Genomic DNA, 17,261 nt, shown 5'->3' on the forward strand with positions numbered 1-17,261 from the left:
ACATTTGCACATTCACTCTCTCTCTCGAACATACACACTCAGTGGAAAACCTTGCTAGTGCCAGTTTAATTAAAACCAGAAACGGGCCTTTTTTACTAGTAAAAGAATAAAGAACAAAAAAAACATACTTTAACTCGGAAAGCATCAAATGTGCAAACTAAGGGGCCCTTTTACTAAGCCGTGTAAGTGTCTATGCACAACCAATGTGCACCAAAATGGAGTTACTGCCTGGTAATTTTTTTTTTCAGACACGCGCCAAGTGGCATTTTATGCAAGTAGGTCATTACCTTATGGTTACCGAATGAGACTTTACCTCTAGGTCAATGGCTGGTAGTAAGGTTTCAGATCCAAATGGACACGCGGCAATTTTTATTTTGCTGCACGTCCATTTTCGGCAAAAATTTTAAAAAGGCATTTTTTTACAGGTGTGCTGTGGCAGGGGGAGGGGGGAAATACGTCTTCTGCCGTCAGATGGCCCGAAGTGGGGGGGGGGGGGGGTGGAAAGTGATCACGGAGTGGGGCAGAGTTTCGGTTTCTGCCAAAAATGTGCTGGCATTTTCGGGAAAACCCGGAACCTGGCTTTCGGCTCTATAAGGTGTGAATTAAAACCAGTGTTAACTTTTACTTTAAAGCAATTTTATTGGTAAGACAACAGGCAAACATGAATACAATATAGATCAAGATAAAAATGAAGCAAAGGAACAGCAAAAAGATAAAAAGAGGGGCCAGTGTCCCCTAAGATCAAGAAATTAGTACAAGCCAGATATGTCTTACCCTTTTTATTTAAAGCCTCCCGCCAGCCTCCCCACCCAAACCCAAATCAGCAAAATCACTGCAGCTTGTTTTCTTATGGCTGCCAGTGATGTACATGAAAACGTTCAAGCTTAGGAAGACAAAATGTCAAATAAATATTTGGAGAAAGGATACCCATGTGTCTATGTGTTATTATACTGAGTTTAAGAGAAGACTTCTAGCTCGTGGTGTCATTCACGCCTTTAAGGTACTATGTAAGCCACATTGAGCCTGCAAATAGGTGGGAAAATGTGGGATACAAGTGTAATAAATAAATAAATAAATATGCTGAATGTAACTGTCCTATATCCTCGGAAAGTGTTATTTGTATTTAAAAGAACCACATGCCTCCCAGGCCTCCCAAGTAAGCAGCTGATGAACCTGATTTCTCCAGTCAGCAACTGTCCATGATTGTACAATACATTTGCGGGGCAGCAGACATAATTTACAAGTAAGAAGGGTATCTCCTCTATTGCTGTCGCTGTTGGTGCCTGGCTTATCCAGCAGAAGTTTAACCAGGCAAAACAGCAGGGTTTTACCTATCAAACCAGAAATATATTGCACAATGGTGGTCCAAAATTGCTTAATTTTGGGGCAGGCCCATAAAGCATGAAATAGAGAATTCTCCGAAATTGAACACTTTTCACACAAGGGAACTGTGCATGACCTGATTTGTACAATTGTACCCGAGTGAAATTAGATTATAGAATCAGGTGTTAACTTGTTCTTTCACTGTGTGAGAAAATGATATGTAAATGCATCAAGAACGAAAAAAATCCATGCTAAAAGCCAAGCAAATATGGGTACTACGTTTAGTACACATTTTTACATAGTGTAGTATATAAAACTGAAAAGTCCACCAACTGTATCAATATTTTCATATTTAATCCGGAGGCTTTTTGGTTTATCCTAGGTAACTTGAGCCAGAGAACCTGTACCCTGGGATCCCTGAGAGTGTGGAGGGTCTATTATTATTTGGTACAAACAATAACACATGTAGGATTAACATCAAGAGTGTGGTGTACATTTTGGAGAGTATGCAGCCTCTATGACACCTGCACATGGACATTACTAATCCAGATGGGGAAATACTATATTTACCTGGATATAGTGATGACCTAAGTCTTCGTTTGGCCTGGAGCAAGTCACAGATACTAAATATCATGTGAAATAAAACTAGGGGGTGCTTTTACTAAGGTGCGTTGAAAAATGACCTGCGGTAGTGTAGGCATGGGTTTTGGGCATTGAATCATTTTTCAGAGCACCTGTAAAAAAGGCCTTTTTCAAATTTTTGCCGAAAATGGACATGTGGCAAAATCAAAATTGCAGCACATCCATTTTGGGTCTGAGATCTTACCACCAGCCATTGACCTAGCGGTAAAGTCTCAAGCAGTAACCAGGCAGTAATGACCTACGCGCGCCAAATGTCACTTGGCGCGCGACAGAAAATAAAAATTATTTTTCGGTTGCACATATCGGACGCACACCAAAAATGAAATTACCATAAGAGCCACGCGGTAACTCCATTTTGGCGTGCGTAGACGCTTATGCAGCTTAGTAAAAAGGCCCCTAAAAACATTACAAGAGTAATGGAACATAGACAATTTGAACCTAACATTAACTGGTAAGTTCAATGTGGCATAGCTGACGATAGACTTCTTGTTCAAAGAGAGAAACAATTTAAGTAAAACCCACCCGGAATGGTAGCAGGAGTGCCACGAAGTTTTGACACTGGCCGAAGACGGCTGGGATGAAGAAGTTTCGAATGGACTCTCTGTGAATTTGGTTGAATGCCAGGAGTGAGGCCTGCATGCTAGGTCATTTTTTCTAGGACAAAAACATAAATACACAATAAGTTTATTACTTAGAGAAAATGATATTGAACAATATTAGCACAAGACTAAACAGGTAACCCAAACCGTGCTGAAACTGGTTAAGAAAAGTTTGTCTTTCTTCAAACTGACAGCTTGCACTGCTCTCTGTGGATCACAAAATTAGAAAGACTAACATAACAGAAAATGATGAAAGACTAACAATGATAGGATATGTCTTTTGACCACATGCAAAACAAAGGAAAAAAGGGGAACCCCCCCCCCCCAGGCATTCTCAAATGTAGACCTTAAATCACAGACCTAACCTCGAAAGCTGTAAAGGTAAGTTTCTGTATTGGTAATCACAGACAACCCCTCCCCTTCCCTATCCTTTGTCTTTGATCTTCTCCCAGGCCACAAGTGGGAAAGACTGAGAGAAAGTGGTCTGTGTGCATTTAAACATACAGTTCCCTACTCTTGTACATGAACCCCTGTTTCTTATAGGCAAATAGCTACCTCTCATTTTATATCCCCTGGATTTTAACACAAACATTTCCTTCTGTTCTCCTCCACTTGTTTCTGGTAACGTTTGTACAAATCAGCATCAAAAACATTACTTAGAGCAGCAATACTTGCAGTAAATGTTTAGGACCACGCTCATTTTAAATTCCACATTTTGATTTAAACTCGGCATCTTGAATTCTCCATCACCACCTCCCTCCCCCCCCAAAAAAAAAATATATATATATCCCATAGTATTGTAAAATCACAGTTCAGAAAAACAGAGGCAGTGACCATTGGAGCGAATGTCTATACTGCCTTGGGTGAATTTCGGCTAAAAGTAAATACTAATAAATAAATACAAAAAAACCCAACCAATTTTAGCACTAAAGGTAGCATATGGTATTTTCTGGAAAACAAACAATACTATTACCTCTTAAATACAGTGGGACATTCTAAAGTAACAGGAGGAGTAAGTTAAGCAACGTGCTCCAAAGTCACGTGGAAAATGGTGGAGTTCTTGCCGATGGTGTAAAGTATTAGGGGAGGGAGAATGTTACTGGTTTCTGGTTTTGAGTGTACTGAAGAACCACAGTGTTTTTCTGTTGCTAGGTTAAAATAAAGAGTTAAAAAATGGAAGAGGTTCCACCTAGTTTGATGTCCTTATTACCAGGCCTATCCTCTGTGCTGTTATCCAAACCATGAAAGGTTAATAAATAAATAAAACTTATACCAGTGGTGAGCACATTTGAGAAGAACAGAAAGACAAAAAAAAGAAATCAAAGCCCCAAAGAGCATATTTTCCAGAATTTAGCCATGCCACCACCTAGTTTTTGAAAAGTATCATGGATGTCTTCAACATTGGTAAAGTTTAACACCTCATAATGGCACAATGAGCAACCCTGGCTCTGCAGTCTAGAAAGCAGAATACCCTCTACTGAGCTCATCAATCTCTTTGAATAATCTCTCTATATAAAAGGCAACCCCAACGTTCTGAAGCCTCCACGGAAGTTGAGGCGCCCGAGATATCCGGTGTGCACTGGAGTGTCTGCACCGCCGTCGCGTCAAAACGTCATGACGTCGAGCGTTCTGAAGCCTCCACGGAAGTTGAGGCGCCCGAGATATCTGGTGTGCACTGGAGTGTCTGCACCGCCCTCGCGTCAAAACGTCATGACATCGAGGCCGGAGCTATGACACTCGACGAGGGCCGAAACGGAAACGCCACAGCGAACAAGGCAAGTAGCTCGGAGGGACGGAGGGAGGGGGCCCCTTGCTAGCGCCCGTTTCATTGCGCTCAGAAACGGACATTTTTTCCTAGTGACTACATAAGTAATAGAGACATACAATAAAACAACTGTTACAAAATTATGACATTAATGGGCAAGTACCAAAATATTTAAACCAATGTCCCTTTAAATCACAAAACAAGTTGTATGTTCAGATATTAGTTGAAAAGTAGCAGCATTAAAACTGAAGTGAAGTCATATTCCATTAGCAGTTTCTCTCCCATCTGTTTCTAAGACAAAAATCAGAGTCCCTTAAACTACTTCATGTACCAAACATTTTAAATAATCTTGTCAACAAAACATGATTAAGACCTGATTCAAACTGATTTGATGAAAAGAAGCCATACACATTCACGTGTATTGTTGAGCAGAGAATTATTGCTAAATAGGACTGCATGTGTAATCATGTATATACACAAACACACTTTTGTAATACGAAATTAAGTCTGAATTATCTGCTTAACTTCAATAGAGGCAACACAGTTGATACTATTATAGAAACATATTGGATGACTATTTCTATCATGATATATTCCCAACAACCCTCACACAAAAAGTACAAACACATCCCACAGTAAACTAAAAAACTACCACAGCACAAACATTTAACAAAAGAAAGAATGTGAGGGAGACTACATTGGATGAAATGGATATGACAATACAGTACACCAAAGGAAGGAGCAAAATGACATGCTACAAATCAGTACTGTACCTCATGGAATTTCTCAAGATCTTCGTAAGAAATCTCCTGGCCCCATGAACATCATTTTCAGACGGCATTTTCTGTGCTACAATATCCATCACCACCACTTTCATCTTCCTGAACAGCCAAGTAATGAGAGGAATAAACCAAACTGAGTTGGGACTGAAGGGAAGAAGAGCTACCGGAAAACGTGATGGTTTTACGACTGAGTTTTCACTGTACAGCAGACCTGCAGTTACCAGCCACTAGGCCTATGATGACCTGAATCTGGACTAGTGAACAATGGCATAATGCTTATGTGTTACCCATGTTTCCCAGATACATACTAATGTATCTTGGCCTGCTATATGTTTGTTTACAAGGAAATACTTTAGACAAAATACGCCATACAAATTATTGGCAGGCTCAGGCTTGGACACTTGAACTCAATAACATGATCTCTACTATGCTCTGATATCCAGCAAAAAACAGCAGTGTTGCTCATCTGTAATAGGTGTTTTCTGCAGACAACTGAAATAATCAGGCACACAAACTGGTGTTTGTCATCTGATGCCACAGGGATGGAACTGCTCTCCCACAGCTCAGAACTACTGTAGACCATACAATTCAGAGTTCTGAACAAAAGTAATCCCTCCCACATGCAAGAGTCTCCTCATCTCCTCAGTTAGTTCCAAACCTTAAGGTATTAGGCAACTAAGTGGTGGGAGAGGCTTATTTATTTATTTCCAGGTATTTGATATGCTGCAAATTAATCCTATACAGGCAAACTAAGAGGTTTACAATAATTTAATAATAAAACACAACACTGGGAGGATAGGGGCGGGAGAGGGTCAGAATAGGCAGACTAGTAGGGGGAAAAGAGAAAAGAAAGAGGAGGAGGGGTTGCTAACTGGAGGAGGGGAAAGTAGAGGAGAACAAAAAGGTCTTCAATAAGACCTTAAAGGCCTGAGAAGACATAGGGGACTCAAAGACGAGAGGAGAGCACTCCACATCTTAGGTCCCAAATAACTAAATGTCGTATCCCGAGAGAGCATGAGATGAAGGGCAGCAGGTGACGGGTACAGAGAAAAGGTTGTCTGAAGAGGATTGGAGGATCCGCGAGGGTGAATATGGGATCAGCAGTTTATTCAAAGGCAGATGACAGAGCTAGGGAAACAATAATCACTGCAAAACATTGTCAAGAGTCACATGGATAGTGTCATAAAGTGAAACCAGGAGGGTTTCCCTGTTATGGTCTGCAAGAAAACCAGCCTGGTATAGATGTAGAATCTTGGATTGATCAAGGAAATTCTCTAGCTGATGAAGAACCAGTTTGCCTAAAATTTTGCTGAAAAAATGGAGGTTGAAAACAGGTCAAAAATTGGAAGGTAGAGAAGGCTCTGAGTGGGGCTTCTTCAGAAAAGAGGTGACCAGTGAATGCTTCCAGGAGGAGAGAATGTATCCTGTGGAAAGGCAGCAACAAAGGAGAGATAGAAGGTTCAGAAGAAGGGACTGAGCCATATATGTTTAACCAGGTGGGGTGGCCAAGGATCCAATGAAGACAAAGTAGGGGATAAGAGACTGAATAACCTTGAGTACCTCAGGTGCTGTGTGCATGTTAAATGAGGACCAAGATGTAGTAGTACGGGAAGCAAATGAAAGAGTTGGGAGTGATAAACCTCACTAGGATGGCGGAGAAAGGGGGGGAAGGAAGGGAGGCGCACAGAGTACCACACCTCACCTCGGCAAGAGCCACAAAGGACAGCACAGAAGGATCATATGAGGAAAGCAGATTATCAGAATGCGAGAAGCAATTAAAGATTCAAAATAGTGCCTGGGGGGCGATCGACTGCAAGAGCTATTAAGTAACTACGCTTGCCCAGCTTAATAGCTATACGATATTCGTGAAGTCTAGTACAATAAACTGTAAGAAGGGTAGGAGATCGATATCTATGCTACAGACATTTTGTGTGATGGAGCTGAGTCCGCAAAAGTTGAAGTGCGGCAGAGAGCCAAGGGGAATGGGAGCGGGTGGGGGGAAGGGAGGAGTGGAGCACAGCAATCAAGGAGATCTTTAAGAGCTGAATCTAAGGTTTCGGTATATTCCCGAGTTGAATTATCCAAGGGTAGACTTAGAGCAGAAAGGGAGTAGGAAATGCGCTCCAAAGTAGATTCAGAGAGATGGCGGGTTAGCACGGGAGAAGGATGAGGTAAAGATGGAGGAGTTATGACTAGATTAGTAACAGTAAGAAGATGATCAGCCTATAGCAGAGGAAATGTATGGATGAGCAACACTGCTTTCCTCCATTGACTAGAAGGATTGAGTCAGACACATAAGTGGGTGACTCCCAAGCTTAGGGATGCTCAAACTCTGTACCTTCCACAATTTTGAGAGCAGCTCACCCAGACAAATCAAAGGAGTAGATTGGCCAGAACAGCTGAGAGATGCTGCAAAGTGAACAATCATCCTTTATATTATCAGAAGACTCTGACTTGAATTCATCTGCCTCTGCCAGTATGACAGTTAACTGTTTTTGAGACCTGAAAGACAGGCTCAATGAAAAAACCTGGACTTCCAGAAAACAATATGCATGCATTGGACCACATAGAATTGGTGCGCTGGTATATGGGCTGACAACATCACCCCATGAAAAACCACATGGATCTCTCTCAGGTAGTTTAAACAGTAACTGATTGGTCAGCAAGGCATGGATTGGCGATTAGGGTCCATAAGACTAAGGCACTAATCATTTCCAGGGACTCTAAAAATACATAGCTCAACTTTGTTCCTGTAAAATTAGATTCCCAATTGATGATGCACTTTCACAGTAATGAAATTGTGAGATCAGTGTTTTATAAAATGTATGTTCTGCGTTGATTACAATCCTTTTGGAACATTCTGATTTTCACACTTTATTCCAATCCATGATTTGTCCATTTTTCAATTTTTTTGTAATATTGTCTTAGTAGGCACATGTAGCCGCAAAGATAATGTTAAATAAAAATAGATTTGAGCACATTATGCCACACCCTATGGTGCTGCATTGGCTGTGCTTGCAGAATTTACAATTAAATAATTAAGCTGTTACATGGCATGTCTTCAGATTATTTAGCACTGATTTTGCAGGTATATAAAATAATGAGGAGTGGAATGGGTTGCCACGTCTGTTTATGCTTTCCAAAAATACTAGGGCTAGGGGGCATGCGATGAACCTACAAAGTAGTAAATTTAAAACGAATCTGAGAAAATGTTTCTTTTCTCAACATGCAATTCAATTCTGGAATTTGTTGCCAATGCGGTTAGCTTAGCAGAGCTTAAAAAAAGTTTGGACGGCTTCCTAAAGGAAAAGTCCATAGACCATTATTAAATTGGACTTGGGGAAAATATTTCTGGGATAAGCAGCATAAAATGTTTTGTACTTTTTTGGGATCTTGCCAGGTATTTGTGACCTGGATTGGCCACGGTTGGAAACAGGATGCTGGGCTTGATGGACCTTTGGTCTGTCCCAGTTTGGCAATACTTATATACTTATGCAGCAGTATACTTCCACTCATTGTATTCATACTTGTAATCTCAATATCTTCATGATGCCATATATAAGGCAAGTGGTTAAGCAGACTACCTGGGTCAGAGCCTTCTTGGTCACTGCATCAGGAATCTAGAATTCTCTTCCTGGAGTCTATGTCTGATTTTTTTTTGTCCTTTTGTAAAAAAGTTAAGGCATATTTTCTCAAGCATTTCCACATGAGGGAAGGTAATTTAAATGTTTGCGTTGAAAATGCTGGCATAGTTTTGGATATATTTTCATGGCTTGTGTTCTTACTGTTTTGTCATGTTTATTTTTAAGCAGCTCAGAACTGCAGGATATGCAGCATATAAAGCTTTAAAACACATAAATAAATTTCTTGGCATTGTTGCCTCAACTACTGCAGAAGTACAGGAAAGAGGACCTCGTTGAATCTTTGAGCTGGCTGAACTTAGTACTTCATGTTCGAATTTTTGGAAACTGGTTGAACGAATGAATTCTGCCATTTTGCAGCAGGCCATGGATAGGAACAGCAACAGTTGCTTTTGGTGTCTAAATATATTTTAAGAGGACAAAAAAGTCTGCTCTTGGCTCTACATCCTGTTACAGGGAGAAAAAGTACCTCCTTGGCCATTTTCTGCAAGAAGCTTGGGGATTTATTCTTGACCGGCAGAGAAGACAGGTCAGATAAAATGTTTGTAGAATCCTTTATGGAGGTTGAGTATCAGAGTTCTAACAGTGTGATAAACAATACAGTCTGGAGATGACAGCGATAATGAATGTGCTGGATCCTGCTTTGAATCAGATTACAGTAGATAGTAAAGATCTTGAGAAGATCTTCCTTTCTCTGCACAGGGTTAACTTTGAGAAGGTACCTCCGAAGGCTCCTGATAAGCAATATTAGGAAAGTCTTTACAGTAACCTTTGACAATTATGTTGAACATTCTTTGCAGTGAAGAAGTAGTAGCGTGATCAACAGGACTCTTCCAAAAAGACCAGGGAGATGGAGTAGGGAGTATATACTTTATTCCGTAATACAAATTGACTTGACACAGCACTGTGTTTTGGCAATAGTGCCTGTCTCAGGAGTTTGTATTGTTGTTATGGTACCCAGATATAGTAGTAGGTGTTTCAAATAAATGTAAACCATAGGTTCATTCTTTAAAAAGACTGTTGGTTGCATGTGCCAGAGCGTTCTCAGCTGGGGCTTTAAAAAGGACTGTTGGTTACGTGCACCATAGTTTTAATGTTTTTAATGTTTTAATGGGGCTCTAATGTTGAACTGTTTGGAAATGCTGACAATAGGAGCAGCAGTGCAGAACACGTTTTTAAAGTCTTTTTAAAGACTTAACCTATGTTTTACATTTTTTTGAAACACCTACTACTATATCTGGGTTCCATAACAACAATACAGACTCCTGAGGCAGGCACTGTTGCCAAAACACAGTGCCATGTTGAGTCAGTTTGTATTAAGGAATAAAGTATATATTCCCTACTCCGTCTCCCTAGTCTTTTTGGAAGAGTCCTGTTGATCACGCTACTACTTCTTCCCTGACCCTCCTTGTTCGTAGCAGATCTTATTTCTCCACCTTGGTGGTTGATCTGAACATTCTTTGTAGGAATGAGTGTGGTTGTTCCAGAATGGAATGGACTCAGATAAGAAGGATTCATCAACAATTGTGCCACACCAGAGTAGAAGGAAATCTATTGCCTGGAAGGCTGTGGAACTGAATCGCTCTCACGCTGTGTCCAGGGGTTCTACGCAGGTGGGAAATAAACCAGTTCCATAGAGAAATCCAAGTGCTGCTTCTTGACAGTAGTCCAGACAAGATCAAATGTAGTATCTTTTCAATTTGTAGATTGTGCTGACACACTTACACTCCCCTGGGTACAATGAAGGGACAGAAACCGTTACATTCCTTTATGGCTTTGGCAGGCACTCTGATGACAGCCGTACTACAGACCTGAAGGATTGCATAGTTAGCTTTTCTGTTCACAGAAAATTTGTGATCCTCTTGGGAAGCATAAATTTGAATATCAGCAGGTTGAAGGCTGCTCCATGGAAGATACTCAACTTCTATATGCAAGGGTTACTAACTGCTATGCAGAACTAATTCTCTTCTGATATTTCTCCTGCAGATGATGCTTTTTCACTTTAAATGGTCACAAAGTAAATTCAGAACACCTCAGCTCATCCTAGGAGGCATTCAGGTGCAATACTTGCAAGTCTTCCAGCATGGTCAGGATCCAGACAAGGAGATATTTGAAATGTGTGTTGAGGTTCTGGATTTTGTTGTTGCATTTTGGGGAAGGTTGAAATTTTGACTTCAGTAACATTTTTTAAATAAAATTAAATACAATGAAGTTAAATAAAACAACAAATGTATCTCCTTGAGAAGAAAAAGGCAAAACATAATGCCAGAATATACAGTATATATATAGAGAGAAAAAAAAATTGAACTTGAAATTGTGCCTGTTCGCATGAAAGGGGGGGGGGGGGGTGGAAAGAGACCAATGTGTGTAGGAAGGGCCACATACATCACAACCAAGATGTGTTCTAAGATATGGGAGAGCAGGTTTGTCTCATACCATCAGACATGATCATTAATTTGTGTGCCTGACTTATCATGCTTGGCGATGGAAAAAGGAAAGATAAAATACAAGGAAAGAAACAAATATATTAAATGCAACATTATCAAAGCACAGTGGGCCTACTGCTGGCTTGCTGCGCAGCGATTCAGCTCTACCGCTAGGCTTCTGGGAGAGCCCGGCAGTAGTTCCGGCTCTCACCAGGTGCCATTTCTGGTGCTAGACAATAATTTTGTATTTCTAGTGACAGGGCTGTGCCCAGTGGTAAATGGGCAGTGCTACGCATTGCCTGGTTACCACCAGACTACTGTCGGAGCCCTTACTACCTCTTAAATAGGAGGCGGTAAGGGCTCGCCCAGGAAATGGCTATGTGCCACAGTGCCACTGCTTAGCAAATGGGCATTTCCTTCCCTTTACTGGAAAGCACCTTTTACCAGTGGCAGTAAAAGGCAGCCTCAGCACGCAGCAAACCCGCATGCCGATGCCACCGCAGGGCCCCTTTTACCACCACTTGGTAAAAGGAGCCCTAAATGTTGAGAGCTGCAGCAGAAGGCAGGCAATGGAACCTTAACATCCAGTGAAACACATCATAACCTTAATTTCCAGGTTCATGCATCTTCTGCATCTACAAGCCAGATTATAGTTTAATCATACACTTCTGAAGCACATGAAATATTGCAGGGTAAAATTTTGCATTAGGTCTTTCCTAGCAGATTCCTCAAAGGTTGCTGATATAATTTAGACTTTTATTAGACTAGGTCAATATTCTTAATTGTTCTTTTTCAAATCATTGTCAAATGTCAGTTATCACAGAAACCTTTTCTTTAAAAGAGAGAGGGAGACATGCTCTGTTATCATCATCCTGACCCTACCTTGCTCCCACCTTTCTCATCAGCTCTCAACTAAGAATATTATTGATTGCTTCAATGTGACTTCTACAGAAGACACAGCAGGGACATAGTTCTGATGCAAATGATTAATGAGCCTAATCTATACTATTTAAGTTTCTTGGTCCCTCAAACTTCTTACAGAGACTATCCCTAAAAGACTTGAATATAATGCCTGGACCTGTTTACTAGGACTTGAGATGCATGCTCTTCTATTTCTCAGTGATGCGTCCAAAAGCCCTAGACTTAGCTTGAAACTCCTCTACTTACCTCCCTTCCTACTGGACAACTCTTTTTATTATTCAGAGTTAGCTACGGTTACATGCTAATGACACCCCCCCCCCCATGTCTCTTAATTTTGTATTTCAGAAGCCATCCATGTGCCTAAATGTTTCAAGTTTCATTAAATCTTCATATACTGCCCTGGAGTGCACTATGGGGCTCATTTACTAAATGGTTGCCGTGTGGCAACCTGAACTACTGTCAGCCCAACATGAATGCCAGCTGTAGTTCCACCCCCCCCCCCCCCCAGGGCCGGTCCTAGGGTCTCTGGCGCCCCCCTGCAGACTATCAGTTTGCGCCCCCCCCCATCTCCTTTCTCTCTTCTCCCACCCTGCCCCTGTCCAGCGATTCTCCTTTGCCCCTATCCCCTTTATGGCCACCTGCCCGCCCTCTTCTCCCCCCAACATCCCCCTTTTCCTTCTTGCTACCCTGCGTGGTTTAAGTCTTTTTTAATTTACCTCCGTCCCAGCGGCCGCATCATTTCAAAGCCCTGCCTGTCTCTAGCCTTCCCTCCCTTCATGAGTTTGTTCCCGCAGAGTCCCGCCCTCGAGGAAATGACATCAGAAGGCTGGACTCTGCAGGAACGAACTCATGAAGGGAGGGAAGGCTAGAGACAGGCAGGGCTTTGAAATGACGCGGCCAATGGGACGGAGGTAAATAAAAGATTTAAACCCCCCAAGGGCAGCGGCGCCCTTGAAGGCAGGTGCCCCCTGCGTACTGGATTTGACCGGCCCTGCCCCCCCCCCCCCCGCGCATCATTTCCTGCACTGTGGATCATTATTACGTACTTTTTACTACAGCAGTTACCCAGTGGTAATCGGGCTGCGCCACATGCTGTCAGGTTACCACTGGGTTAGCGTGGAAGATCTTACCACCACCTCAATCAGTGGCGATATGTGCTCCCCCGAAATGGCTGCGCGGCAAGTACGGACTTACTGCACAGCCATTTCTTTTTTTCCACCTTTTTACCCACTAAAGTAAAAGTGGATTCTGCACACAGCAAAAATAAGGGCTGCTGCTGGCGTAGGGCCCTTTTTACAAGCAGTTTACAATAATTTAAAATCATAACGAAGGCAAGTGAAAGGAACTACAATTAATGACAGGAAATTTAAGATAATAGGGAAGAGAACAGTAAGGGACGATCAATCATTTGTCTTTCTCCTTGGCTCTGATTACTTGTCTCCTCTGCCTGTAATTTTGGTGTTATCTGTGAGCCAAATTATCTTTTATGCTTCATTACTCTAATAACTGAATATCATTTTATGATTTAATGTTTGTCTTTACTATGCTCTTGATTTTGTGAAAGTGATATTCTTATGCATGCTTTTACTTCTTGAATGCAATTTCACCATGTTTTTGGAATTTTTGATGGGCATGGCATATAAACTGAGCTTGTCTCTCCTCACCTTGCTCCTCCTTGCTTCTGCTGTTGTAGTTTCTTTTTCATCTAAACACATAATCAGTCCACTTGCGGTAGCAAACCTCTCTCTGAAAGCACCCATGACTGTCCCTCTACTTTATTTCCTACCCTTTTCAATCTCATCTAAAGATGTTTCCTGTTGCCTCTTGCCTATGTGACCATTTTAGCCTCATCTGATCAATTTTGATCAGTTCCTTTACTTTTACTGTGCCTTACATGTGATGAGAAAGGGTTTAGGGAACACATGTGTGACAGATAATAAATAGACTGAACATAGTACCACTAAAAGTGAAAAGCAGTTCGTTTCAGAGGTGGTCATTGAAAAATATTTTTCATGTACTATTTCGGTGCTCACTTTCAAAACAGAAAGACGCCCATAAAGTGGCATAAGTATTCAAAAGGATCTAAGCTGACTGACTTAGGAAAATTAAGTACCCATAAATTCAGTCTGCGATTATAATTTTCACAGTTCTTTCATTAATAATTGTAGAAACAGTAGTTTTAATTCTTTAATCTGTGTTGAAGTTATTAACAAATATTAACTGCAGTGAAGGTAGTGCATACAAATCTCTCTCTCATTAATATTCATTGTGGGTATCCTGAACACCTGACCGGTTGGGTTGTCTCCTCTATATTGTTAACCTGGCAAGAAAATTAAAGGAATTTGACTATCCCACAAAGCTCCATAGATGTGTCATATAACGGAGAAACTGGATGTGTCAGTCACTTTTTTGATCTATATGAATGATACACTAAAAATCCTACAATCATTTTGCTTTGTATGTGCATTTTCCCCAATACTCACTCCAAATCTTACAAAAAATTCATGTGATTTCTTGAAAAAAATGCTTTCAGAAAGTCCTTGAATACATCTTTAGTTTCCACTTTCTATATAACTCCAGTCTCTAGTAGATTTCTTCAATGTCATTTTGCCCTCTGCTGGTCCCAAGATGTCATCGGTGAATTCTGTAATGGACAGCATTCTTTCTTTCTTTTTTTTTTAAGACTCTCTCCATGGAACTGGATTCATCTTACCTCAAATTCAAAGCTGCCTCAAAAACCTCTCTTTTCAAAGGCATACAAGGGTTTAGTCTGAAAGCATGTTAAAGAATGATACAATTTACTGCCAAATAGGTCTCCAATATTATTCTTGCAGTCTGAAAAACTCTGCCCTTACTTTTACAACAGAGACATAGGGGTTGATATTGGAGTTATTGAAGGAGGAATGATCCCGATTTTTAGTGGCATTAACAATATAGAAGAACCAGAAGCAACCTAGGCTGTACTCACTATACATGGCACTGAATAATCGGTACTAAGCACTATTCTATGCAGATCGCTTCGGGATGAGTGCAGCTTATAGACTAGCTAGCACTTAGAGCTATTTCTTGCTCCCAAAGTTGAGCACTGATATTTACGCAAGGTGAAACCTACTGTAATGCCAGTGCTCAACTCATACGGTCTTGCACTTTACTTTAGAGCATTACGCACTTTAGTCATCGCTGGTCAATATTTTTATCTTTATAAATTACTACATTCCAAAAAAAACTTCATCAAAAATAGTACTCATCTGATTCAAAGAAGTCATTGGATGGGGGATACTGATCTGACATGGTGCATGTTTCGCAGTTGATGTATCATGGAACCCCCTTATGCAGCCAGATCCAACCGTCTTCTGTTCTTTCCACATTCAATTCATGGAATTTGGGCGCGTAAATGGCCGCATCTCAAGAAAGATATAGTAGAATTGGAAAAGGTGCAGCGAAGGGCGACTAAAATGATAGCAGGGATGGGACGACTTCCCTATGAAGAAAGACTAAGGAGGCTAGGGCTTTTCAGCTTGGAGAAGAGACGGCTGAGGGGAGACATGATAGAGGTATATAAAATAATGAGTAGAATGGAACAGGTGGATGTGAAGCGTCTGTTCACGCTTTCCAAAAATACTAGGACTAGGGGGCATGTGATGAAACTACAGTGTAGTAAATTTAAAACAAAATCGGAGAAAATATTTCTTCACCCAATGTGTAATTAAACTCTGGAATTTGTTGCCAGAGAACGTGGTGAAGGCGGTTAGCTTAGCAGAGTTTAAAAAGGGGTTAGACGGTTTCCTAAAGGACAAGTCCATAAACCACTACTAAATGGACTTGGGAAAAATCCACAATTGCAGGAACAACATGTATAGAATGTTTGTGCGTTTGGGAAGCTTGCCAGGTGCCCTTGGCCTGGATTGGCCGCTGTCGTGGACAGGATGCTGGGCTCGATGGACCCTTGGTCTTTCCCAGTGTGGCATTACTTATGTACTTATGTATTCTATAACACTGCGTGAAACTTTTTGGCTCGCTCCTGACCCAGCCATTCTCCTCTCCTTGCCAGCCCCCCTTTTATGTTGTGCACTTTGGGATTTAGGCGCCCAGGGATACAGAATAGCATGCAGGCAGATGTGTGTGCAAAACCAAACTAGTGCCAATTAACCAATAATTGATTGATAAGGTCAATTAATTGATAGTTTACGTTTCATTAAACCAATTTGGTTGTGCGTGCATCTTGAATCGGCACCCAAATTTTGGCACCATAACAGAATCCAGAGGACAGAACCCGTGTTTTTTTATTTAAACCCATGTTGTTTTAATCATTACCACAATAAATTTAACTCACTAATCCCTTTATTTGTCCTGTTTGTCTGTCTTGAACAGACCACAGGCTTTGTCTAGCAGGGTTTGTCTCTTATGTTGTTTGTATACAGCGCTGCGCAGCTCTAATAGTGCAATAAGAATAAGTAGTGGTAGAAGAAAAAAAAAGATGTGCTAGGTGACATGAGAAAATTGTTACAAGATACAATCATATGACACTTAGGCAGGCATTTCAAGTGTGTGGGGCAGCACACACTCCAAACAGAGGGCAGTTAAATAACAGTTAAGCACCTTACGCAGTCTGACTATAATAGTCATGTTTAAAGTTCAGAGTGTGTAATGGCTTCACATACAATTCCATAAAATACAAATGGGTATAATACAGGCATAAACCAGCACATAAATATATATCGTGCATATACTTCTCAAGGGGGCATGGCCTGGTCGTGTTCTGAGTGGGGCATGGCAAGTTCATAGATGTTCTGTACCCATTTCAGAAGGGGAAGAAACATATTCTGAAAGAGATGTCAGGAGTTATACCTGCTCACAAGCACATTTAGGATTTAGTGAACAGTTGCTATTGAGCAGCACTCCATGGGAGGGATGTGTGTGTGTGTGTGTGGGGGGGGGGGGGGGGGTGTTGTCCCTTAATCCCACAGTAGTTTTGGGCCCCAAAAATGCCAAGCTGGCAAAGTTAACAGGCCATTGTGACTGCATCGGGAACATAACCGGTTATGTGCTGGCTTATTACATCTACTAGCCGTTAAGCCTGTTAAAACGGGCGAGATTTCCAGCTACCCTCCTCGCTGCCGCTCCCGCCCCCCTCCATGCCGGGCCCCCTGCACTGACCTGAC

At 41.4% G+C, this 17,261-nt stretch overlaps 1 protein-coding gene across 2 annotated transcripts in view; it reads right to left on the reverse strand.

Annotated features, from left to right (window-relative positions):
- SHROOM2 (shroom family member 2) overlaps nucleotides 1–17,261 on the reverse strand; it is a 290,687-nt gene that overhangs the window by 93,846 nt on the left and 179,580 nt on the right. Inside the window, exon 3 of one of the 2 annotated variants that reach the window (XM_030201620.1) lies at nucleotides 2,488–2,619. The exons of the other annotated variant lie outside the window; for it this stretch is intronic. Within the exon in view, the coding sequence (XP_030057480.1) occupies nucleotides 2,488–2,619 (132 nt within the window). The remainder of the gene's footprint in view (nucleotides 1–2,487; nucleotides 2,620–17,261) is intronic. 2 annotated transcript variants of the gene reach the window in all.

Source organism: Microcaecilia unicolor, chromosome 4 (assembly GCF_901765095.1).
Source record: "Microcaecilia unicolor chromosome 4, aMicUni1.1, whole genome shotgun sequence".
Taxonomy (NCBI): Eukaryota; Metazoa; Chordata; class Amphibia; order Gymnophiona; family Siphonopidae; genus Microcaecilia; species Microcaecilia unicolor.